This window comes from Micromys minutus, assembly GCF_963924665.1.
Source record: "Micromys minutus genome assembly, chromosome: 31".
Classification (NCBI taxonomy): Eukaryota; Metazoa; Chordata; class Mammalia; order Rodentia; family Muridae; genus Micromys; species Micromys minutus.
This window is the reverse complement of record NC_137966.1, coordinates 9,732,350-9,754,179: the sequence shown is the minus strand read 5'-3', so window position 1 is coordinate 9,754,179 and position 21,830 is coordinate 9,732,350. Positions and strand designations below refer to the sequence as shown.

Here is a 21,830-nt window from a genome sequence, read left to right as displayed (position 1 = left end):
CCTGGTTAAGGGGATCTTTTTCACTCTTTCTCTGTCTCTGTGTCTCTGTCTCTCTCTGTCTCTCTCTGTCTCTCTCTGTCTCTCTCTGTCTCTCTCTCTCTCTCTCTCTCTCTCCTGACAATACTCCTTGAAATGGTGAAACGGTAGTATATACCTCTGTCTGACTAAGAACCACCTAGGGAAGGCCCAGACAGTTCCCAGGGAACTGCCACCTGAGTCTAGCTTAGAATTAGTTCGTTTTAATACAGAGGTCAGAGGGGTGCCTTTGAAAACTGGCATGTCACGGGCTCCTGTGGCTATCAGGAGTCCTTGAATTTGACGCTCAGCCCACCTCTGACTTTTTTGGGAGCATTCTGTACAAGTAATATTTCACCTGATCAAAAGAGAGGCCATCTTCAGATCCTTCTGCCCAAATGCATGAGTTGCCCAGCTCAGACCAGCATGTCTCACTCCAGGCAGCTGTCCAGGTGTGACAGTTCCCCTGGCTCAGTCACACGCATTCACCCCCTTGATGTACACAGCCTGGTCTGCCAGTTTTCCTTGGGGAAAGTCATCCACACTTCAAAAGCCCTGGCATCTGAGGCCAGCTGTTTGCAGGCTTTCTCTTATTGATGAGGGTGACAGGTCAGGGTCCCTCCATGCTGGATGCTCTGTGTGCTTTGCAGGAATGAGTCAGAACAAAGCACACCTGGAGGTGTCCCACACCTACAGCAGCCATTCTGCTAAAGGTCAGGAGGGTTGGCAGCTCCAGTGAGGACCTCAGAATCCATGACTTTCCAACACCTCATCTCCTAAGATGGGAACAGAAAAGCTCAGTGTTGCCACTTGCCCAAGAACTCTCAGACAACTGGAGGCAGCAAAGGACCCAATTACAATAACCTCTTCTAGGAACAGCCCTTATCCTGCCAAGCATCCTTCTAAACAGTCTTTATCCACCGATTACCTCTGCTTCTCAACAAAACCACACTGTATGTTATGTACAGGGACCCCTAATTTACAGATGAGGAAGACTGAGGCCCAAAGAAGCATGAACAAAGAAAGAGAACTAAGATCCAAACCCAGGCCTTAGTACTCCACAGTCGCCAGTGGAAGCCACTGGCTCTGAGCCCAGGCTCTTCCGGGCTAGCTCTCTGTTTTGCCACTTTCTCAGGATAGAGAGGCTGTCTTTCACCTTGCAGTAAAGTCAGAGGACCTCCTCTCTAAGAGCAGATTTGAGTTTTGAGTACTAATGGGAGTCTCCAGCTGTCTGACATGTCCCATGATAACTTTGGGGTCTTCTAGTGTGTTGCTGGTGTCTCTAAAGTCCTAATTGTCTACATGCTGTGTCAAGCATCTTAGTTAAGACACTGTCTTTTAAGTTTTTTTTTTTTTTTGTTTTGTTTTGTTTTGTGTGTTTGTATGACGTAAAGGGCAGTAAGAAAGAATCTTTAGTAGGTTGGTTGGCATTTTCTGGGAAGAACAACATTCTAGATTGTTAGGCACAATTTGGCTTGAATCTGTAGAAAAATCTATATGTTTGGTCTTCAAAATAAACTCCTGAGATACCATTGGCTTAGGCTTTTGATCACATTTAAATGGACACTGATTCTCAGCTCAATCGTAATAACTCCACAATGTCTAGTAAGTTTAATTTGGCTCTTCCATGGACCCTGTTGGATATAGCCTGGGTGTCACTTCTGGTCATTGTCCTGAGGTTTTGAAAAGAATCGACACTGCAGTTGGGCAAATCCTGCCATTTTTAGCCTCCTACTTGGTTGTGACAACCAGCAACTTTCTGCCCCCGAACTGAAGTTGCGTCTGCTGCCAGCATCTCATCCCCAGGTGCAAACAAAAATTCTGAGGTGCTAGGCACGACGAGAAAGTGGTCCTTGTGTGTGTCCTTCGGATTTTCATGGCATCGTTCCATGTGTGGTGCATGCTGGGAACTTTTCTTTCTATAAAAGATGTACCACGGTAGGATAATGAAGCAGGCGAGATGACCCGCAAACCGTGCAAGGCCAGAACCTCTCTCGTGTCTCCCTGAAGAGGGAGGTGCCGGCTGATGGTGATCTACCAGATTGCTTGACACTGAGGCTGCATCCCTGGGACGCTCAGGAGGCTCAACGCCAGGAATCTTCTAGCACTGACATGAATTGACCGTTATGTTCTGGCTCCACAGGTCCCCACTCAGAGGCTCCAACCTGCAACGCCAACTCCCTCTCGTGCCCTTCTGCCTGCTCATGTAGTAATAGCATTGTGGACTGCCGAGGGAAAGGACTGACGGAGATCCCTGCCAACCTGCCAGAGGGCATCGTGGAAATGTAAGTGTTCATTTGCCTCTCCTCCATCGGCCGTTAGCTCGAGTCTCTCTCAGTGGACTGTCAGCAGTGTTGGACTGTTAGGTGAGGCCATTACAAATACTCATGAACCGCTTCTCTAGACTCCTGGGTTTCCTTCAGTCTAGTTGTCAAGGGTTTAGATGGGCTCAAGAATAGTCAGCAAGCTACAACCTATAGGAAATACATGTACCATCTATGTTACAGATCAGGTTTTATTGGTCCACATGCACCTCTGTTTGTTGATCCTGTCTTTGGCTGGTCCCTCCGGGCAGGATGGAGTAGTCATGACCAAGGACCATATGGCACACACAACCTAAAATATATTCTGCCTGGTCCTCCTCAGAAAGCTACCAATCCCTGAACTGGGGTCAGACAGTGTCTATGCCCTGGACCTCATGCATGCCTTTAATTTAGCATTTGGTAACCTAGTTCAATGTGTTGACATTGGTCTTCTCACTAACGCCCGATAATTGTAGTATTACATTTCCGAGGCTCATAGGGAAAACCAAATGAAATGCTGTATATGAGACACTGGAGCCTCAACACAGAGGCCAAGGACCTTTCCAATGGGGGGTGGAAGCGGAGAAAGGAAAACGCTGAACTTATTTCATAGCTCTTTAATCATTTCATATAAGAGTTTCATCCTTTAGATCTTCCGGTAAAGAGACAAGGTTGTGTATGTCTTAGCACGTGTACAATCCTGAGGCTTTGCAGGAAGATGTGTTCACATGGCTCAGCCTTGTCCATCTTCCCTGGCGAGTTAGAAAACGGACGTTGTCAAATTCTAGGGTGAGTAAACTATCAGTCAGCGTCGACCTCAAGCCAGCTCCTAAAGGCTCATGGTTGCTCTCATTTCCTGTCTTATGATTGTCACTTGCCGGAGGCTTGTACTGGAACCAACATGGGATGGAAGTTGTAGATTTCCTTGCCTCTCGGCTACACCGTCTCCTCCTCCTGTTCTGTCTCTGCCTCAGCCTCTCTCCCCCATCCCCCCACCCCCGTCCTTAGGCTATTCTCACACATGGTCAGTTCGCCACTTACATTTGCACTGCAGTTTGTCTGTGCTCAGAGAGAAAGAGAAGATGTCTCCTTGTGTGCCCTATATATTATATATTCTAGAGAGATCAAATAGTGAAATAATTCAAATGATCTATTTAAAGGTAGATGATGGGGCGAGGAACAAGGAGAAGCAAGGGTAAAAAAAAAAATAAAGTGACTATCAGTAAGATTGTTAGAGGTGGAGGTGAGTGCCCTGTGCAAAGGCCCTGTGGTGCAAGTGTGTGTCTGGTATACCAGGAGGCCATTGTGACTGAAGCACAGAAAACAAGGGAGGGGGTAGTAGGAGCTGAGCGGACATGGAACCCCACCATGGGCAGTTTGAGGACTTTGGTTGCACTCTGGCTGGGATAAGAAGAAGCACTTGGCTCACAAACGTGGAGTCCTGGTTTGTTCCTCCTTCCTCGGCTTCACCAGCTCTTCTCTGAGTCCCCAACAGCCCCAGAGGCGCAGGTTTGCAGGCGGCAGCTAGTGAGTAGGGAGGGCTCTCTGCTAGCCGTACCCTGTGAGGCCACCACACAGTGGCTCCCACAGCTGTCTTCTCGTGGCACCAGCTGAGGGGCATCTCACTGTAGCTGTGCACACTGCTATGCCCTGGACCAGGAGCGCATCTTCTTCTGGAGGCCCCTATGCACCTCTGCCATCCGGCTTCTTTCTTGTCCATCTCCTGTCCCTGCTTTTCTCTGCTTGTCCCCTTGGCCAAAATCCCAGCTCACCATCTGAAGGAAAGGTTAAACCATCCGGGCAGTAGCCAGAGACACCACCCCAGCCCAGTCTGCCTCCCTCCTTTTCTCCAGCTGATCCCCAAGAATGGACCTCACAGGTCAGCTCATCTCTCAAAGTTCAAAACTGCAGATGCCTACATTTAAATGCACCCTATATAGGCCTGGGTGGTTGGACCCTTGTCTGGAAATTGAATATTAATGCAGACATTGACAGACTAGGGTGTTAATATGAGACGATTCCTGAGGTTTTTAATCATTAAAAGTTAATGTCACGAACAATGGGGCAGTTCTCTACTTGAGTGAAACTGTCGCTGTCAAACGGCATCCAGACTTCCTCCTCACTACTGTTTTCAAAAATGCTATTAAATGCAGACAGAGTATGTCTATGTTTTGTACGATATATGTACATACATTATACAGATTGTCTTCTCTGGAAAGTTTACAAAACATCTGTAAGGACCTAGCTTATGATAGCAGCAAGTCCAAGAATGGACATCCTTGGCAAGGTCTTTCCAAAGGTAACAACCATGAGGGGTTACGATGGTAGCTCCTTCAGACCCCCTCACCCCACGATACCTCTGGTCTTGCCTTGTAGCCACTGGCAAGTACCTTTTCTGAGCCTTGCTTCTCCCTCTTGAGAACTGCAGAGGCCAGTGGTGCCTCCTCAGTGGAATGGAGTACAAGACCCTTAGCCTTGTGTCCAACACAGGATATCCTGTCAACAATAACCTTTATTTTACAACTATAGCTACTTTGATATTCCTACCACAAGAGTTAGAAAGCCCGTTCAAGGAGGCACCTACTGAACAGGGCCCTCCATGTAAGACGGTCAGTAATAATGGTCAAGAGGATCGATTGCAGAGGCTGGCCACACACGGTGTGACTTGGAGAGAGTCGCTCATCTTCATGCAAATATATGCAGGCATGGTAATAAGGTTGCCCCTGATTATTGGGCACCCACCGTCTACCAGATGGATCCACACAGGACTTCTCTCGCTGAGCTTTGCCTCATTCTCCTCTGTGATGAGATGAAGCCGAGAAATTAAAGCAGATGAATTAAGTCCCTGCGGTTCGGGGTGGTAGATGGAATGGGGATGTGTCAGAGCGAGTGTGAGGTGGTAAACACCAGCAGCGCTCGTGCCCGGGCATGGGGACATGTTAGCCTCAAGTCTCTGAGGCAGCTAGATTTGTAGTAGGAACAGAAAACCAGCAGATGCAGGATCTGAGGAGGAGAGAGAGGCAGAGTTGAAACAGGAATGCATCTCAGCAGAAGAGGTGTGTTTGATTTATCAGCCCAGACACATCAGAACTTGGCCTTCTCTTTAAAATCAAGAATTCTACCGCTTGCCCATGGCCGCCTATAATCCAGATTCACATCTTCTCACTGAGGAATGCTTGGAGCCAGACTCCCCACTCCCTTCTCTCAGTCTGCAGCCATTGTAGAGTCTTTTAAATCATCTTAGCCTTGAGAAACAGTCCACGCTCCCGACATTTGGAAGGAGTGCCTAGCTCTCATGCAAAGCAACCTGGCAGACTCTCTTAGATTTTTTTTTTTTTTTCTAGAGAAGTGTGTGCCGGTCTCCTTGCGTGCCAGAGCCAATTTCTCTAAAAATAGCTTTCTTCCAGAAAACCCACAGTGAAAGGGTTTGCTGTAGATTTTCCTTGAAACTTGGTGCCCATCAAGGGTACCGTTCACGTAGCTCCCTGGATTTTCCCTGAACAGGCTCCAACCTCCAGCCAGGAACAATTCAGAGAAGAACCAGAGGCCCACACACTTGTTCTTGGTCTTCAGACTCCCCCCTGTCCCTCCAAAAGCTCTAGAGAGAGCATCAGTTTGAAGAATGCCTTCTGATTCCCACCTCTGTCTTTTCCACATCTCCTCTGAACCCCTGTGACGTCCTCTAGTGTCTGGTGTTCTCTGGAAGGAAACCTGACTTGATGGGGAAAGACTGAAGATAGCGTGGGTCTGTAAGTGAACTTTGGAGAGGAACACACAACCCCAGTATCAACCTCATCACCAGCTGACATGAGGAGGCACTGGCTCAGCTGGACTTGAGGCTTATACACATTATATAATTAAAAGCAAAACGACCAACCCAACAAGCCAACAGCCAAAACACTCTAGAGACCGGGCATCTTAGATACTTTAGTGTTTAAGAGCACCAGATTTCTGAGGCACTGGCCAGGGTGGAGGTGCAGCTAGGGGAAGGGATGCAGAGAAGGTACCGGCAAAATGAAGAAACTGGTCGGAACAGAAGATGGTCCCGAGCCTTGGGATCAACAGTCTTGTTCTTGTATCCTGCTTTTGTCTCTTATTACTTCAGGCACATTTCTTAACATCTCCCGTCCGATGCAGGAGTCCCTGGTAAATGCAGGTTATCTTACCTACCTAGAGACTTCCCGTGAGGATTAAGGGGAGTAATCCAGACGGTTAGCACAGTGTATGGAAGTTACTGACGGTAGAATGTGAAAAACAAAACCCTACTCACATTATGACAGGATAGCATGGTGGAGTCTCAAATCCCTACACTGTTTGGCTTTTTGTTTTTTTTATTCCCTTAAGACTAAAAAGTGTCCTCTGCGGGCATCTGCACACGGGCATCTCATAAGAGGAGTGAGTCTGGCACTGTGCCTGCTCCTCCCTCTGTGGTCCATAGGCAATGCCAGGTGTCCTTCAGACAGCCCATTAGAAATGGCATATGTTTGATTTGCCCACATTCCTCTTCTTTGCTGTTGACCACACACATGAATTAAGTGGAGGAGACCGCACCCCACCACTAAGAGCAAAAGTAAAGAACGGAGAGGCACAGAAGCTGAGCCCAGAGCACACCTTGAAAGGGGTTATCTTCATCTCCAATCCAGGCATAGTCAAGCAGAAAGAACTGAGCTTCTGGACTATGGGTTCTTAGATGTTCTGCAAGCAGATGTCTCAGGATAACTTGGGAAACAACAACAACAAAAAATAAGGTATTCCTTTTCTTCTCCCAGATCTGGAATATCCCAACAGAAGTCCCCAAGTCAAAGTGTTCAGGATATGACTCAGTCCATAAAGTACCTGCTGCTGTGGTCATGTGAGAGGATCTGAATTCAGATCCTCACAAGCCACATAAAAGTTAGGGCATGACTGTGTATGCCTATACCCCCATCCTCGGGGAGGAGCCAAACCGGCAGACCCCTGGAGCTCATTGGCCAGTCAGCCTAGTTGAATCCATGAGCTTTGGGTTCAGTGAGGGACCCTGATTTAAGAAATAAAGGTGGGGTTCAATGGAGGAAGATACCCAACATTAACCTCCAAATGCATGTACACATGAGTATTCAAAAAGTTATTAAATGGGGGTTGAGGGGGGGGACTAATAATTGTGACAATTAAGATACTATTCAGCTAGCAAGGACTAAAAGAATAAAGGTAGTTTCCCAACCCTGAGATAGGAAAGCCCAGGATTAAGGAGCCAGGAACTTGGGTCACAGCAATCTGGCTTCTATTCATCAGCTATTGATCTTAAGCTAAACGGCTTCCGGGACCATTCCTGCAGCACAGTATAAGAGCACTGCTTGTCCCTGGCACTTAGACGGGAAAAGGTGAGCTAGCATATGAAGGGCATCTCTGTCTGACATTCACAAGTCCTTGATAAATGCTAGATTCTCATCCTGTTGCCGTGGCTGCCAGTACCATCAGCATCTATCTCAACATGGATACAGCATCTCCTTTCTAGGGTGACTTATCGGCACACCCCCATACCGCGCATATACCCCCCCCCCCCGCATCCCCTCCGCCATCATGGTGACTTATGGGTTGCCAGGCACATAGCGTGTTCAGTCACATGTTTGCAAATGACATATCATTAGGGGGAGCACCTAAAGAACTAGGGCAAATCGATAGGGCGTGCAAATGGCTGAAATCCCCCATCAGATGTTTCCTTTCTTTCTGCTGGCGCAGGAGGATACTCGGGTGTTTGATTTGTGTGTTTGTTTTTATGCTAGCTCTATTAAATCTGTTTGCAGCCTGAAGAATGTTTGCCAGACAAAGCAAGACACATGTGCCAGTTATGAGAACCCTGAAACAGCTGTTGGCTTCAGACATTTCCTGAAATGTGACGGATTTTGCTAATGCTGAGACTTTTTTTTTTTTTTTTTTTTTTTTTTGTTCTTTACGATGAAGCAGTTTCGCCGGGAGACTTGATCGCCGTCTCCTTTTTTTTCCCCAAGCCGCAGGACTGGTGATGTGTTCAACCTCCTCAAGGTCCTTGCTCTGTGTGACGGTGTGGCCGTGGGCATCCACGTGTGTGTCCTCCTGGTCCCCTGGCAGGAGGGCCATTTTTCCTGACAATGAACTGGCGAGAACAAGGAGAATGAATGGTTCACTAAAACCTGTCATTGAGAGTCAGGGCTTGGGAACCAGATGAACATGGCTTGAAACCCCTGTTCTAGCCTCTCCTAACTGTGGACTAGTGTCTTTGCCTCTCTAGAGCTTCGGGTTTTTCACGTTTCAGGACAGAACTCGGCACGACGGCACACACCTGTAATCCTACCATAGGAAAGGCAAGATAAGTCCCAGTCCTGCCAGGACCACAGACGGAGATCATGTCAGAGAAGGGAAAAGGCCGGAGGGAGGGAGAGAACGGAGGTGACAGTAACTTAGATATGCACCTCATACATGTGTAAACATTGTTTGACACGCCATGAAAGCTCAAAGCCCAATGCCTAATGTCTATATACTTGATACGTGTTAGTTCTTAATATTATCCACACCCCTTGACTTTGCTTTATTTAAGGGAAATGGGCTGTTCACAACTACCCCCCCCCACCAAAGGGGTCTCGCTGCCTCCTGGGCATGCCATGCCTTTGACACTCCGCTAAGGGTCCAGTGGAAGACTGAGAAGTACAAATGAAGGCCATTGTCCGAGAGAGGGCATCTGAGGAGCGCAGACAGGATGCAAACCAAAGTTTCCACCAGGCTTGGTAGTCTAAGCTTGGAGTAATTTGGTTTTGGTCCAAACCTCATTTCCTTGCACTCCATATGCATATTATAAAAGCATGGGGGTTACTTCCAGGAACCCTGTAAAACTCCTAATCCATTCTGCCCAAATTCTTCATACAAAATGACTATATGCGCTAAGCATCCTCCTATATACTGTAATCCCTCTCTCTCCAGTGCTCTTAGGTACCAACCTTGAGTACATGTTGGGCTCTGTTGTTTAGGAAATAATGGTCAGAAGTCTATTGTTGTTGGATCAGGTTCCTTTTTAGCATATTTTAAACGCGGTTGGTTGAGTCTGCGAGTGGCGATCTCACAGATCCAGAGAGCTGAAGAGTCTTTTCATCTCTGAGCCCATCTTCTCCTGGCTTTGAGATATCTGAAAACTGAGCATGGGTATCCATGATGTCAGGGGCAGTGCCTCAGACTTTCCCATGACTTGGAGAAAGCCTCTGTCTGCCCACTTTCATAGATATGGACAAGCAGTGTGACCGACAGACAGGAACAGGGCTCATTAGTCCCACCACTGACTACCTTTGTTCTTTTTGACAGGCTCTTAATCCCCTGAGATTTCCTTTGCCTTGTTTATAAATGGGCTGAATCAGCATGCCTCCTAAGAGTAAGGTGTCACAGAAATAACAACATAAACGCCACCACGCCATTAATAATAATATCCTATAATAACAATCTTGATTATTGTAGCAGTGAAATTCAATTCTGTGATGGTTCACCTTGACCTCTGCCAATGGAGTCTTAAAGTCCTTGAGGTCTGGTGTCACATCCTGCTCACTGAAGCACTCCTCTCTTATTATGTGCCTACACGGAGGCTCGCTGGTTATAAACCACACAGAGACATAACAGAACCCGTCTCCAACATTGCTTCACATAGATAGATAGGCTTCGAGCTACAGCAAGGAGCCACGGGTTTTCCTGCACAAAAGCAAAAAGGGGGTCACTGGCCTTGTGGACGGTGGTTCTCTCCAAGGGCAGCAAACTGTCAATTCCTTCTCCTGAGTGACAAGTGACTCACAGGGCACCGGGAGAGTTTGCGCTGCCCGGGAGAGCCACAGAGCTGTTGCCTTGGCTGAGAATTCCCTGCTGAACTCTCTACTCGGTTAGAAAACAAGAATGTCCTTGGAAAGTCTCTCAAGGCATCCTCTGCGGGTGGCTGTATCCAGTAGCCCATGGTCCCACAGTCCCAATGGCAAGCTTTGGTGACTCACCAGCCAGTCAGCCAGCCGGGCCCCTGTCCAGCCCGCCTGTGGCTGCCTTTCCCACCCCCTCTAGCAGGGCACAAAGACATTGCTAACAGGCTGTGGCAGTCTCATTTGTAAACCGTGTTCATCCAGCAGCCAAGAATGATCAGCCCCGATGCTCCCTCTCCTCTCACCCTCCCTTCCTCTCCGGGCTCCGACTCGTTCCCCCTTCGTTTTGCCTAGAGAGCGATTTGTCTGTGTTATGGGTAGGCCTGACAAACCATTCCACATTAGCAGCCGAGACGTTGTTTGAAATGGGAAAATTGCTGGCAAACTGCTCCATTAGCGGTTCCAGTAACAAATACTCTGTTCCCCCAATGAAGATGAGATCGTGGAAGCACAAATTAATACGACTGTCTCCCCCAGTCTGCAGTGGGGATTACTCTTCAAGATGAATGGGTCCTCCCTGCCAGAAGTGTACATCCACTAGATATAGCCACTGAGGGAGACAGTCCCTCCCCTCTCTCCCTCTGGCACCCCACAAATTCCCTCCCCAACATTCTTATTCATTCATTCATTCATTCATTCATTCACTCATTCATTCTCTTTTTCTGTCTGTCTGTCTGTCTGTCTGTCTGTCTCTCTCTCTCTCTCTCTCTCTCTCTCTCTCTCTCTGTGTGTGTGTGTGTGTGTGTGTGTGTGTGTGTGTGTGTGTGTGTGTGTGTTTTCAGTTGAGGGTTTGGGGAGTAGCCACACCAAATGAGTTGATGAAAGATCTGCACCTTCGGGAGAAGGGAGATGGATGGGGATGAGATGCTAAGTCCTCAGCCTGCGCTGGGGTGTCATTCTTCATCTGTAATGGACTGTCCCACCTGCTGCTCAGGCCTGTCTCCCACGACACCGGTTCTTAGTGGTGGGAAGGCATTTGAGAGATGGCATAGAAAGACTGGAAAAGCTCACTAAGTCCCCTTGGCTCCTTCTCTCCGGGCCTACACCATGTCTTATTCTTCCCAGAGTCCTAAGAGTGGAAACATTCGAGAAAGTTCATGTGAAGAGCTACACTTTCCAGCAGAAACTCAGGGCTTCATCCTGGGCCCTGAGACTTTAAGGCTGATTCTCCACCATATTGAAACTGTCGGGTGGAGTCAGCTGCTGACAGTTCTGCCCATCAGCTGTGTGTGGTGGTGATGTCATTAAAGAGCTGCTGACAGTTCTGCCCATCAGCTGTGTGGTAGTGATGTCATTAAAGAGCTCCGTGGTTCCATGGCAGGGAAGCACAGCTGTCCTGTGGTCCATCTCTTTCTTACTCCATAATATCCTCCTTTTTCTCAGCTATCTGCTCTAGTTGCTTCTTGCAACCTTCTCTGAAGAGCAGAGCAGTCTCTAAGGCAACTGGGAAGTCCTTATCCCAGCTTTCTCCAGTAGCTCCTGGGCCCTTGGATGATGATGTTCTATAGGCCAAGAACTGAACGCTGTGGCCATTACAGTGTTTGTCTTGCCTCGCACAACCAGGACATGTGCCTTGTGCCCTTGTGCTTCTTGCTAAGGGACAACATCCTGTCCCCAAGACCAGAGAATAATAGTAGCCCCTCCAGTGGTCCTTTGCTGATAAGTGGTTGATTAATTGACCCTTCTCTGCTCTCTTCTCCAGACGCCTAGAACAGAACTCCATCAAATCCATTCCTGCAGGAGCCTTCACCCAGTACAAAAAACTGAAGCGGATGTGAGTTTCCCTTGGGGAGAATTTGTCAGAATGTCTCCTTGGGAGGGTGGATGGGTAGAGGGCTTTACAGGGTGTAGTAGGCATACTGTCCAATTGATAGATCACGGCCGCTCCTCTCAGACAGGTCTAGGTTGGTCTGAGACTATAAGAACGTGTTCTGTACCCATGGTTTGTGAGCTTTAGCAGAAGCTCTGAACAGAGAAAACAGAAATTATCCTTGTGAGAGAGCTCATGAATTGCCTCCCCCCCAGCCATATTGGCCAACTTTAATGTCCTTGTCTTTGATGGTATCAACAGTCATATGATAGTGGCTTCACATCCTCCTCTACCGTCATCACTAACATCCCTACAACCATGCATACACTCATATTATTAATGCTTAAATGAATGGCTGCTATATGCCGGAATCTCAATGGAGCCATCAACAAACATGGAAGTTACCTTCATGGAGGCCCTACTGCAGTTGGGAGAGCACAGACAAAAAGGAAATAGGTTTCTGAAACGGATAAGCTGTCCTAGGCCACAGTAAGGGAAATGAAAGGCATGGAAATTGGGCATGGTAGTTCATACCCGATGAGGAGGTGTAATCAAGGGAGAGCTGGGGGTGAGGATTGTTAGGAGGGACAGGTAAAGGCTAGGTTCCCATGAGCACTTGAAACCACAGTAAAGGATTTCCCTTCTAAGTGACACGTGGTAGTCCTGGAGGTTATGCCAGACATATGGGCATATGGTTTTAAAATCAGAGTCATCTGAGTTGTCCATGGTCAAAACCAACACCCCCCCCCCAGAACCACAGCTACTGATACCACACCCCCAGCTGCGTCACAAAGGTGATGTCAGCATGCTGTGTCCCCCTCACCATGGCAGTCAGAGACTGTACTCCTGCACCATCCCTGCCACGGGGGATCACGTGATCCTGTCAGCCACATGGTGACTGTGAACCTTCTCTGTGAGTCACTCAGCACGGAAGCATTTGAAGGGAGGTAGACTGGATTCGGGAAACGACCCCGTCACAAAGATGACAGTTCCAAGGGAGGTCTCTCTTCTTTCCTCCATGTTGGGTACCGTTGGCCTCACCCGGTACTCTCGGTCTGCTGTTCCCGTTCCCCTGGAGACTGGGAGACGGCATAGGCTCCATCCTGGTCCTTCCTCGTGTGCCAGGCCTGTTTGCTGATTTCCCGGGACTGCGAGGGAGGGGTATGCGCCTGCAGGGTCTCCTGGTTCCTTTCCTGTTGAAAAAATAATAAGTATGTCATGAAACAGTGGCACTGGGAGGCTTACCCTCAGATCTCAGGAAGCCAACTCCCTGGAAAAGCCAGAGCAAACAAGGTTTTCTCTCCCTGTGATTCCAAAACTGAAAAGCAACACAGGCCCCTTCTCACCCCTTGGCAGCATCCTTTCTGGAGGAGCCGTATAAATACAGGTCTTAATATTTAAAATCTGAGGACATTAATCTCTCAGTATCCCTGCTTCTCCAGCCCACTCCCCATGCAACCCACCCCCACCCCCAATCCATTTTTAAAGCCCAGCCTGATTACGCAGCCAGATAGTAATTTTGGTGAAAAATGACAAGTTCAGTTACTGCCCTCAACCTACAGCTCCTTCATGATTTAAGCTACTGTTCTAATCTTTTTGTGAAGTCCAGGTAATTTAGAGCTTGGCTGTGTTTTATTGTCCTTTCTCCATACTGTTGGAGTCGCCCTGACCGGTACATTCAAAATTCATAAGACCTTATCAGTCACGGGCTGGAAAGTGAATTTAATTTTCGATCACTTCTGACGATACTGGTGTTTATTATGATGCCCCGCAAAGGGGTGGTAGGAGTGGGGGGAAATCCAGTTAAAATTCCTTATCCAATAGAGCTTCAAAAATATAGACTGTTGTTTAACGGTGTGGGCTCAGCTGAGTCAGATGAGAATTGATTTCCGACCCTAATAATGACTTCCTCCTAGGTGACCATGAATAGTTTATACTTAATATTTAACAGAAGGAAATCCCTCCCCTCTCATGACTGAACCCATCCTCGTCTCCCTTTCAAACTTAGAATTATCCATGAATCGTTAGCTCTACCCCAACCATCACAATAATCATGTAATAATCATCACAATACTAAAATAACCACTGCCCAGGGAAAACCTAGATTAGTATGGAGACTGGGTACTGAAAACCTTTTTCTGGTTTTATAGAGTTAACTTTCGGACAGCTCACACCTGAGGGCAACTCTGTGCTGTTCTGCTAAAATTGTGCTTTAAGAGTTCTTTGAAACCAAACGTGGTACAGGCCGATAGTCCCAATGGTCCAGAATCTTGGTTGAATCAGAGGAAGATGCTTAAAAGATGCGTCTTATGCCATGGTGGCCGTAGTTACTAACAATATATTGTCTAGTTGAAAATTTCTGAGGGAAGCTTATAAGTGTCCTCACGAATCGTAAATGATGACTTCCTTGGTTTTAAATGTGCCAAATAGCTTGATTTAGCCATTCTACAGTGAGCACCTTTTTTAAAATGTTACAAATGCATAAATGTATACAATAAAAATTAGTGGGGAGAGCTCAAGGGATCACCCACAGCTTCTTCCTACCAAACTATCACTTTTCTGGTTTCCATCATCCATCGCTTCCAAACCAGAAGATACCTTACTTCGTGTTATCAGCCAAAGACAGTTGGTTGAGCCCCAAAATTCTAATTGTGAACTGAAACTCCAATCTGTCCCCCACACAGCCAAGACTGAGGTTTGTCCCAGTGGCTGAGGGACTTCTCATCTGCTAGAGGTCTGAGTACCATAAATGGATATCCCACGGGGGGGGGGGGGGGAAGAGTCTAACGTGAGCAGACCCTGTGTGTTATTTTGGAATGCTTTGCTAGGAAGATACCCTGAGGGTGAGCAAGCTTAGGCTAATCCAGAATATCTGCTTGTTAAGCCCCTTACACAAAAAATGAACACTAAAGAAAAACCCAGTGTAAGCTGACGAGTTTGCCCAGTACTATCTGAATGTGTTTGAGGCAATCTCGTCAGCTAAAGGGATAAACCAGGCAGCTGTGGAGGAATCTTAACCTGGGAGATGACTTTTAATGTACAGGCTTTGGAAGCAGGGCGGAAGAGAGCATAGGTTTTCCTGGGTTGTTGGACATAGGAGGGAGTCAGGACAAAGCTACTCCTCCTTTTGTGGGAGTTTAAGACGCTTGGGAGTCTGGCCACCCCGGAGGTCATCATTTACCAATCTTCTCAGATGTGCTTTTTTCTCAGTGCCCACTTGTCTCCTACTTGGCCTGTGAGGACCTCAGCCCTCCTTCTCCCTCACAAAAGCAAGGGCCCATTGATTTATTTTGTTGAACGAAAGGAACTGGAGAGGTTTCTTGTCGCAGGAAATTGGTGCATCTCTCCTGCCGGCGACAGGAGCTCAAAGGCCAGCCCTGAGCTAATAACGCTGAAGAAAAGCACACCCCCCCCCCCCAGGGCCATCAGCAGGAACCTGTGGCCTGGCTCTCACTGGGATGCTAAAAGTATACAGCAGAGGGGTCCCTGCACCCGTGAGACCAAACTAGCTATTGTACCTGAGACCAAGCTAGCCCCCCGCCTAGCGCCTTCAAGGCCAGGCTAGACATCAGGTGCACTGTGTTTGGAAGATCCATCTAACACACAGTAGCCCTCTTAAGCTCTGGATGTGTCATCTCCCTGGGCTCGTTCCCAAAGGAGGAGCATCCCGAGCCAGTGACAAGTCCCCATCTCTAAGGCGTTCTTGTGATCTGTTTGAATCACAAGATGGCATCATCCTTGCTCAGAGACTCCTGCAGGTCAGGGATGAGAAATGGGGGGCAGTTGAAATGCCAAGGGGTCTCTCAGGATGATAGTCACTATTGGGACACAGAACAGGACAGTGGCGCATAAAGAACCCTGGCCTGGCCTTGGGTTGGGTGGGACCCATACTGCTTTGTCTGATAATAGGACCCAAGACCAAGCCCTGGCTTAAGGTTGCTTTTGGTTTGGGGCTCTTTTATTTTTGTTTTGTTGTTGTTGTTGTTGTTGTTGTTGTTTAATATTGCTGTTGCTTGTTTTTGTTTGCTTTGGGGGAGGTTGGTTGGGGTTTGGTCTGGTTTTGTTAGTTTTGCTTTGTTGGAACAGGGTGTCACTATGTAGCCCAGTCTGGTCTCCAATGTCCAATCCTCCTGCCTCAGCCTCCAAAGTGCTGGGATCACAGGGCATCACCCTGCCTAGAATGCACAGCTTCTGGATGTGCCCTTACTCCTAACCAGTAGTGACTCCCATATTCACATCCTTCTGTGCCAGGCAGGACTTAGGTGGACATTTCTTCGTCTTGCCCAGGCAGACATACCAAGGCAGTATATATTACCCCAGGGCAGTAGGAGAGGTGTTAGGCACTGCCCCCTGTGCTGTAAATAAAGAAATTGCTTGATTGATTAGTTCATCTGTGCCGGTTTTGAGTGGTTGAACTGCTGGGTGCACACTTCAGGGCCCAGCCTCATCACGCCTGTGAGCCATGTTCTCAGGCTTTTCCCATTAATGTTTGCAGAGACATCAGCAAGAATCAGATATCGGACATTGCTCCAGATGCCTTCCAGGGCCTGAAATCACTCACGTCGCTGTAAGTGGGGCAGGGGCGGGAGGCGCGTCCGTATTCTTCCGGAGGTGTTTATCTGGGCTTTATGTTGCCTTACACACCTGTGGCAAGCTGGTAAAAGAAACAAATCTTTCTTCGGGGGTGGGGAATTGATCTTGGGGAATATTTCTACAACTCACATGCATTATTTTTATTGATTAAGTGCCCAGCAGCTTTCCCAGTTATTGGCTTCTAATTCGAATGCATCTTTGACTCTCACCTCGCTCCCCCCTCCCACCTCATGATGCACAGAGGTGTCTCAGGGGAGACCGGGTGGAGAGAATAGTACTGTATGTCTGAGATGAAGGCCATGACTCCCCTCCCCTCCTCCCCCCACAACCACTCCGCCACACCCCGCCCCCCACCTCCTCCTCCTCCCCCTAGCATCTGTGGCCTAGTTCAGGGAGAGCAGTATTTCCTTTTTCTGACTTCCTTGGTATTTCCAACCTGGCGGTCATTGTTCAGAATAGATCCACCCCGTCCCATCTACTTTCTTGGGTTTTTTAAAGCCCTTATTTAGCCCAGTGCTGAGATAGCAAAAAAGCAAATAAACAAACAAACCTCACCCACCAAGGGACACTAGACTCCTAGACAGTGTAAGGTTTTTACCCTTAGTTCCTTGCAGCTTGCTTGGGGATAAGCGGTGTCTCGAGCCTTCTCCACACTGTTTTCTCAGGCAGAGCGAAGACCCCTCCCCCGCCTGACAGATACAATGATTGACATATCACAGTAATGATAATAATGGACCGCATTTACCAAGTGCTGATGGTGACCAGTATACTCTTCTAGGAGTTTTAACCGGGGTGAATCCTCACACAAACATAGACCATGGGATCTACAGCCACGTATCTAAGCTCCTTAACCATTTCTGTTTCTGTCTGCAACCCCGGCACCTCACACTGCATCGGGCACAGGGTAATGAGAAAAGATACAAAGCTGGGGAGATAGATGACGGGGCGGGGGGGGGGGATACAGTACCTGCTGCTCAAGCATAGGCCCCGAGCCGGGAACCCCAGCATCTACTTAGAAACAGAGCACAGTCTTGTATTAGCGCTAACCCAGCACTGGGGGCAGAGGGCAAGCCTGGGTGTCACAGAAGAAACTCATTGGTCACCCAGCCGAGCTGAAACTGAGAACTCCAGGTTCGCCAAGAGACCCTGTCTCAAGAGAGGCGTTCACCTGTCCACACAGGTGAGCAAACCCCCACCCCCTGACACCCCACCTCTAGAAATACATTCACTGGCCCACATTACAGGAGACGGGGACAAGAGATAACATGCTAATTTAAATGAAAGCAAAACCAAAACCACTTATCTAAAAACACCTTAATGAGTGTGGGAGATCAGATCTGAGCCCAGTGTGTTTGGTCAGAATTTCCTGATCTCCATGTTTTTAGAGCCCTACACGGGGAAAGTGTAGCATCTGGGACAGCGACAGTTTCATCAGCTGATGTATTTGTATCATCTGGGGCCTCGTTCCCTCCGACACCCCAGACAATCGGGGTGCGCACAGGCCTGTTATCTGTCATGCCTCTTCACAGCCTGCTTGCCTGGTTTATGAGCAAACAGGTAGCAGGCTGCACACATAGCCCCCCATCCCACTGAGCAGAGGCGGAGGACAGGAAGTCCCTGATTCAGCTGGTATCTGCTGCCTGCTGAGTAAATTAGTTTCATTTATCGAATAGAACATCTGGCTGGGATATCAAAGACGGGCCCCGTGCGTGAGATTAGTGTCTGCTTATTGTGATGAGTGTCACAGAGTAGAGGGGACAGAGAGGGCCCCTGCCACCAGGATCCCACTCCCAACCTTTCCATTCTCCCTAATCCAAGATTTGGGAGCCAGCTCGAGAAAAGTGGGAAGAAATGGCCAGACAGGAAATTAGCAGACCAGTAATGAACCTGGAGGCGCCGCCAAACATTACCTCTGTGCTTTGGTTTGTTTGTTCCTCCATTTGGTAGAAACCTGCCGTATCAGGGAGCAGCGGGGTTGTAGGGCATTAAGAATGTGGCCAGAAACTGACCAGACCACGAAGCTTGACAATGTCGGTAGGATAAAGGGGTGGAGAACCTTTACCCCAGGTCTGTATCTTCACCCAGATACTGATTCAGTGGACACTCGCTATACTAGACTTAGCTCTTTCTCTACCCTGGAGACCCAGCCACGGGTGTGCCCTATAACATCAAAACATTTCGGAGAGTTAAAGGAAGAACCTAAAACCTGAACCTAAAGGGGTTGGAGAGATGCCTCCACAGGAACTGCTCTTCTAGAGGGCCAGGGTTCAATTCTCAGTACCTGTCTGACAGCTCAAAACACACAGTAATTCTGATCTCGGGGGATCTGCATGCTCTTCAGGGCTCAGCAGGCACCAGGTACACCCATGGTGAACAGATACTCAAGCAGTAAAACCACCCATACATGTAAAATTATTATTATTATTAATCAACCAAGCCTAAAGAAATGTGTAAGTAACGTACTAGAACATAATGGTGAATGCTCCGGAGAAGCAAACCGAGGAAATAGATGGTCGGAAATCATAACTAAAACACTTAGGAGACGTCCCCAGAGGGGGCGCTGCTTGGGATCAAGCCTGGAAGGCTTGTGAGGGGAATCAAGACTCAAGAGGAGGCCTCAGGTGGAAAGCCGCCGAGATTTGCAGGCCAGCACCTTGGAGGCTGATGCATAGGCAGGTGACTGGCTCATCAGGCTTGAGGATGTTCCACACCTCAGCACCCTTACCACAGTACCCCCGACACCCCCAGCAATCCCAGCATCACCAGTATCACCAGCACTCTCAGCATCCCCATCACCTCCCAGCACCATCAGCACCTCCCAGCATCCCCATCACCTCCCAACACCATCAGCACCTCCCAGCATCCCCAGCACCTCCCAACACCATCAGCACCTCCCAGCATCCCCATCACCTCCCAGCATCCCCATCACCTCCCAACACCATCAGCACCTCACAGCATCCCCATCATCTCCCAGCATCCCCATCACCTCCCAGCATCCCCATCACCTCCCAACACCATCAGCACCTCACAGCATCCCCATCACCTCCCAACACCACCAGCACCTCCCAGCATCCCCATCACCTCCCAACACCACCAGCACCTCCCAGCATCCCCATCACCTCCCAACACCATCAGCACCTCCCAGCATCCCCATCACCTCCCAACACCATCAGCACCTCCCAACACCATCAGCACCTCCCAGCATCCCCATCACCTCCCAACACCATCAGCACCTCCCAGCACCATCAGCACCTCCCAGCATCCCCATCACCTCCCAACACCATCAGCACCTCCCAACACCATCAGCACCTCCCAGCATCACCAGCACCTCCCAGCATCCCCATCACCTCCCAGCACCCCACCCTCCCCCAGCAGCTTCTGCCACTTTAGAAGCTCTGCCATCCATCGAGACAAGCAGGCAGTGGCGTTACTACATTTGGCACAGTGAACAGTGGGACATTAATATGAATTACAAATGTGAGCCTGCGCCATCATGCTGACTTCTATTTAGTCATTAATTTGTTGAAGCATTAATGAAACACACCCGCAGGCTGATGGAGAACTCACTCTTCACTCCCAGTGGCTTCTGGAAGTGGGCGGTGGCGGGGGAGACGGGGTGGGGGTGGGGGGCTGTTTCACTCTCCCCCTAATACGTTGCCTCCTCAGATGACTGTTAGCCTAGATTCGCCATCTGAGTGGAAATTAAGCAATTGCATAGCCCGTAAACTTAGACCGGAGAAGGGGTCCTAACAGAAGAGGACCTAGCCCTCTTTATCTGTTTCCTGATTGAAGAGGAGGCTGGACCGCTTCAGATAGAAAAACAAAATCTGTCGTAAGACAAGCAGAGAGAAGCCCAGAGAGTCTCCGTTCCAGGAGTAGAGACCTGCTGGGGGCTGGTCTTTCCCAGGTTTCTCAAGTCACCAAACATTAAGTTGGAACTATTGACTGCCAGTGTAGGGGACACTGTGAGTCCGAAAGACAAAATGAAAAAAAAAAAAAAAAAAAAAAAAAAAACTTCTGAAAGGATGGGACAGGCGGACGGAGAGCAGGAGCTGCTATCATCTGAGACAGCGAAACTCCTCAGCCTCCCCATTGAGCCAGGCCTCAACTCAGCAATGCCTGTGCCATCTGGAGATGCCCCCGCATGCCCAAAGCCCTGCTGTCTAGATGAATAATGTTTAATAAATAAATAACTCAGCTCGGGAATTCCTAGGATGCGGTGAGGTATTAAAAGGAAACATCCTATAGGCTGGCTCAGCCTGATCAATACCCATTGAAGACACAAGCTGGCCTCCCACACGGCTTATTTACTGTGGGGCTCGAGGTACCACAAAGGGCTGCTTCCTCCCAGCATCACCAGCTTCTTCCTTGTGGGGGTGATGGGCTGGTCTGGGATAGAGTGGAGCCTACTGTACCTCACCCCCAGCACAGGATGAACTGCCTGCCTGTCTCACTGACAGGAAGATGTGATAGAGGTGGCCGACCAGGAAGGCAGGTGGCCTGAGATCTTGCCCCTCGAACTGACCCCGTTTACATCCCGCTGATTCCTGTCATCTGCTTCTTTCCAGGGTGCTCTATGGGAACAAGATCACGGAGATTCCCAAAGGACTGTTTGACGGGCTGGTGTCCCTGCAGCTGCTGTGAGTAGGAACTGTCTACTTTTTCCTCATCCCTGGGGCTGTTTTTGTAGACCGGAAATGTTAAGCCATGCTCTGGAAGATTCTTGGGACTTTATACCTATCACATAGTCACCAAAGCCTCTATGCATTCTGTCTCCCTTCTCCAAGGCATTCTTGTGGCCAGAGAGACAGTTGGCACAAAACACCAAGGCCGGTGCACATAAATAAGCCTGGATGATAAAGTCCAGAACCCTGGTCTCAGCATGAGTCGTGAACAGATTTGATGACTTGAGGAAGAAAGAAATTGAATCCTGTAAGAGGAAAAAAATCTTACAGAGATATACTAAGAATTTAAGGAACTAAACCTTCCCAAGGCAAAGTCTGAAAGCTGGAATAGCTGCCCATAGCAGGCATTTGACCTTAAGAACGGTGTGTGGGGGCCAGATGCCATCGGAGATGAGCATAACCAATCTGTAGTGTGACTCTCTGGCAAGATACGATGAGGGGGAAATGGTTCATTTAAAGAAAATCTTAAGCTCTGGGCTAATTTATTTGTATTTATCTCATTCTGGTCGATTGCACTTCAATG

The 21,830-nt window shown here is 48.6% G+C and overlaps 1 protein-coding gene across 1 annotated transcript in view; it reads left to right on the top strand.

Moving 5' to 3' along the window:
* Nucleotides 1-21,830, top strand: part of SLIT3 (slit guidance ligand 3) — a 570,747-nt gene that overhangs the window by 449,272 nt on the left and 99,645 nt on the right. The window contains exons 9-12 of the mRNA XM_080908093.1: nucleotides 2,159-2,300; nucleotides 11,922-11,993; nucleotides 16,525-16,596; nucleotides 21,191-21,262. Of these exons, the coding sequence (XP_080764219.1) occupies nucleotides 2,159-2,300; nucleotides 11,922-11,993; nucleotides 16,525-16,596; nucleotides 21,191-21,262 (358 nt within the window). The remainder of the gene's footprint in view (nucleotides 1-2,158; nucleotides 2,301-11,921; nucleotides 11,994-16,524; nucleotides 16,597-21,190; nucleotides 21,263-21,830) is intronic.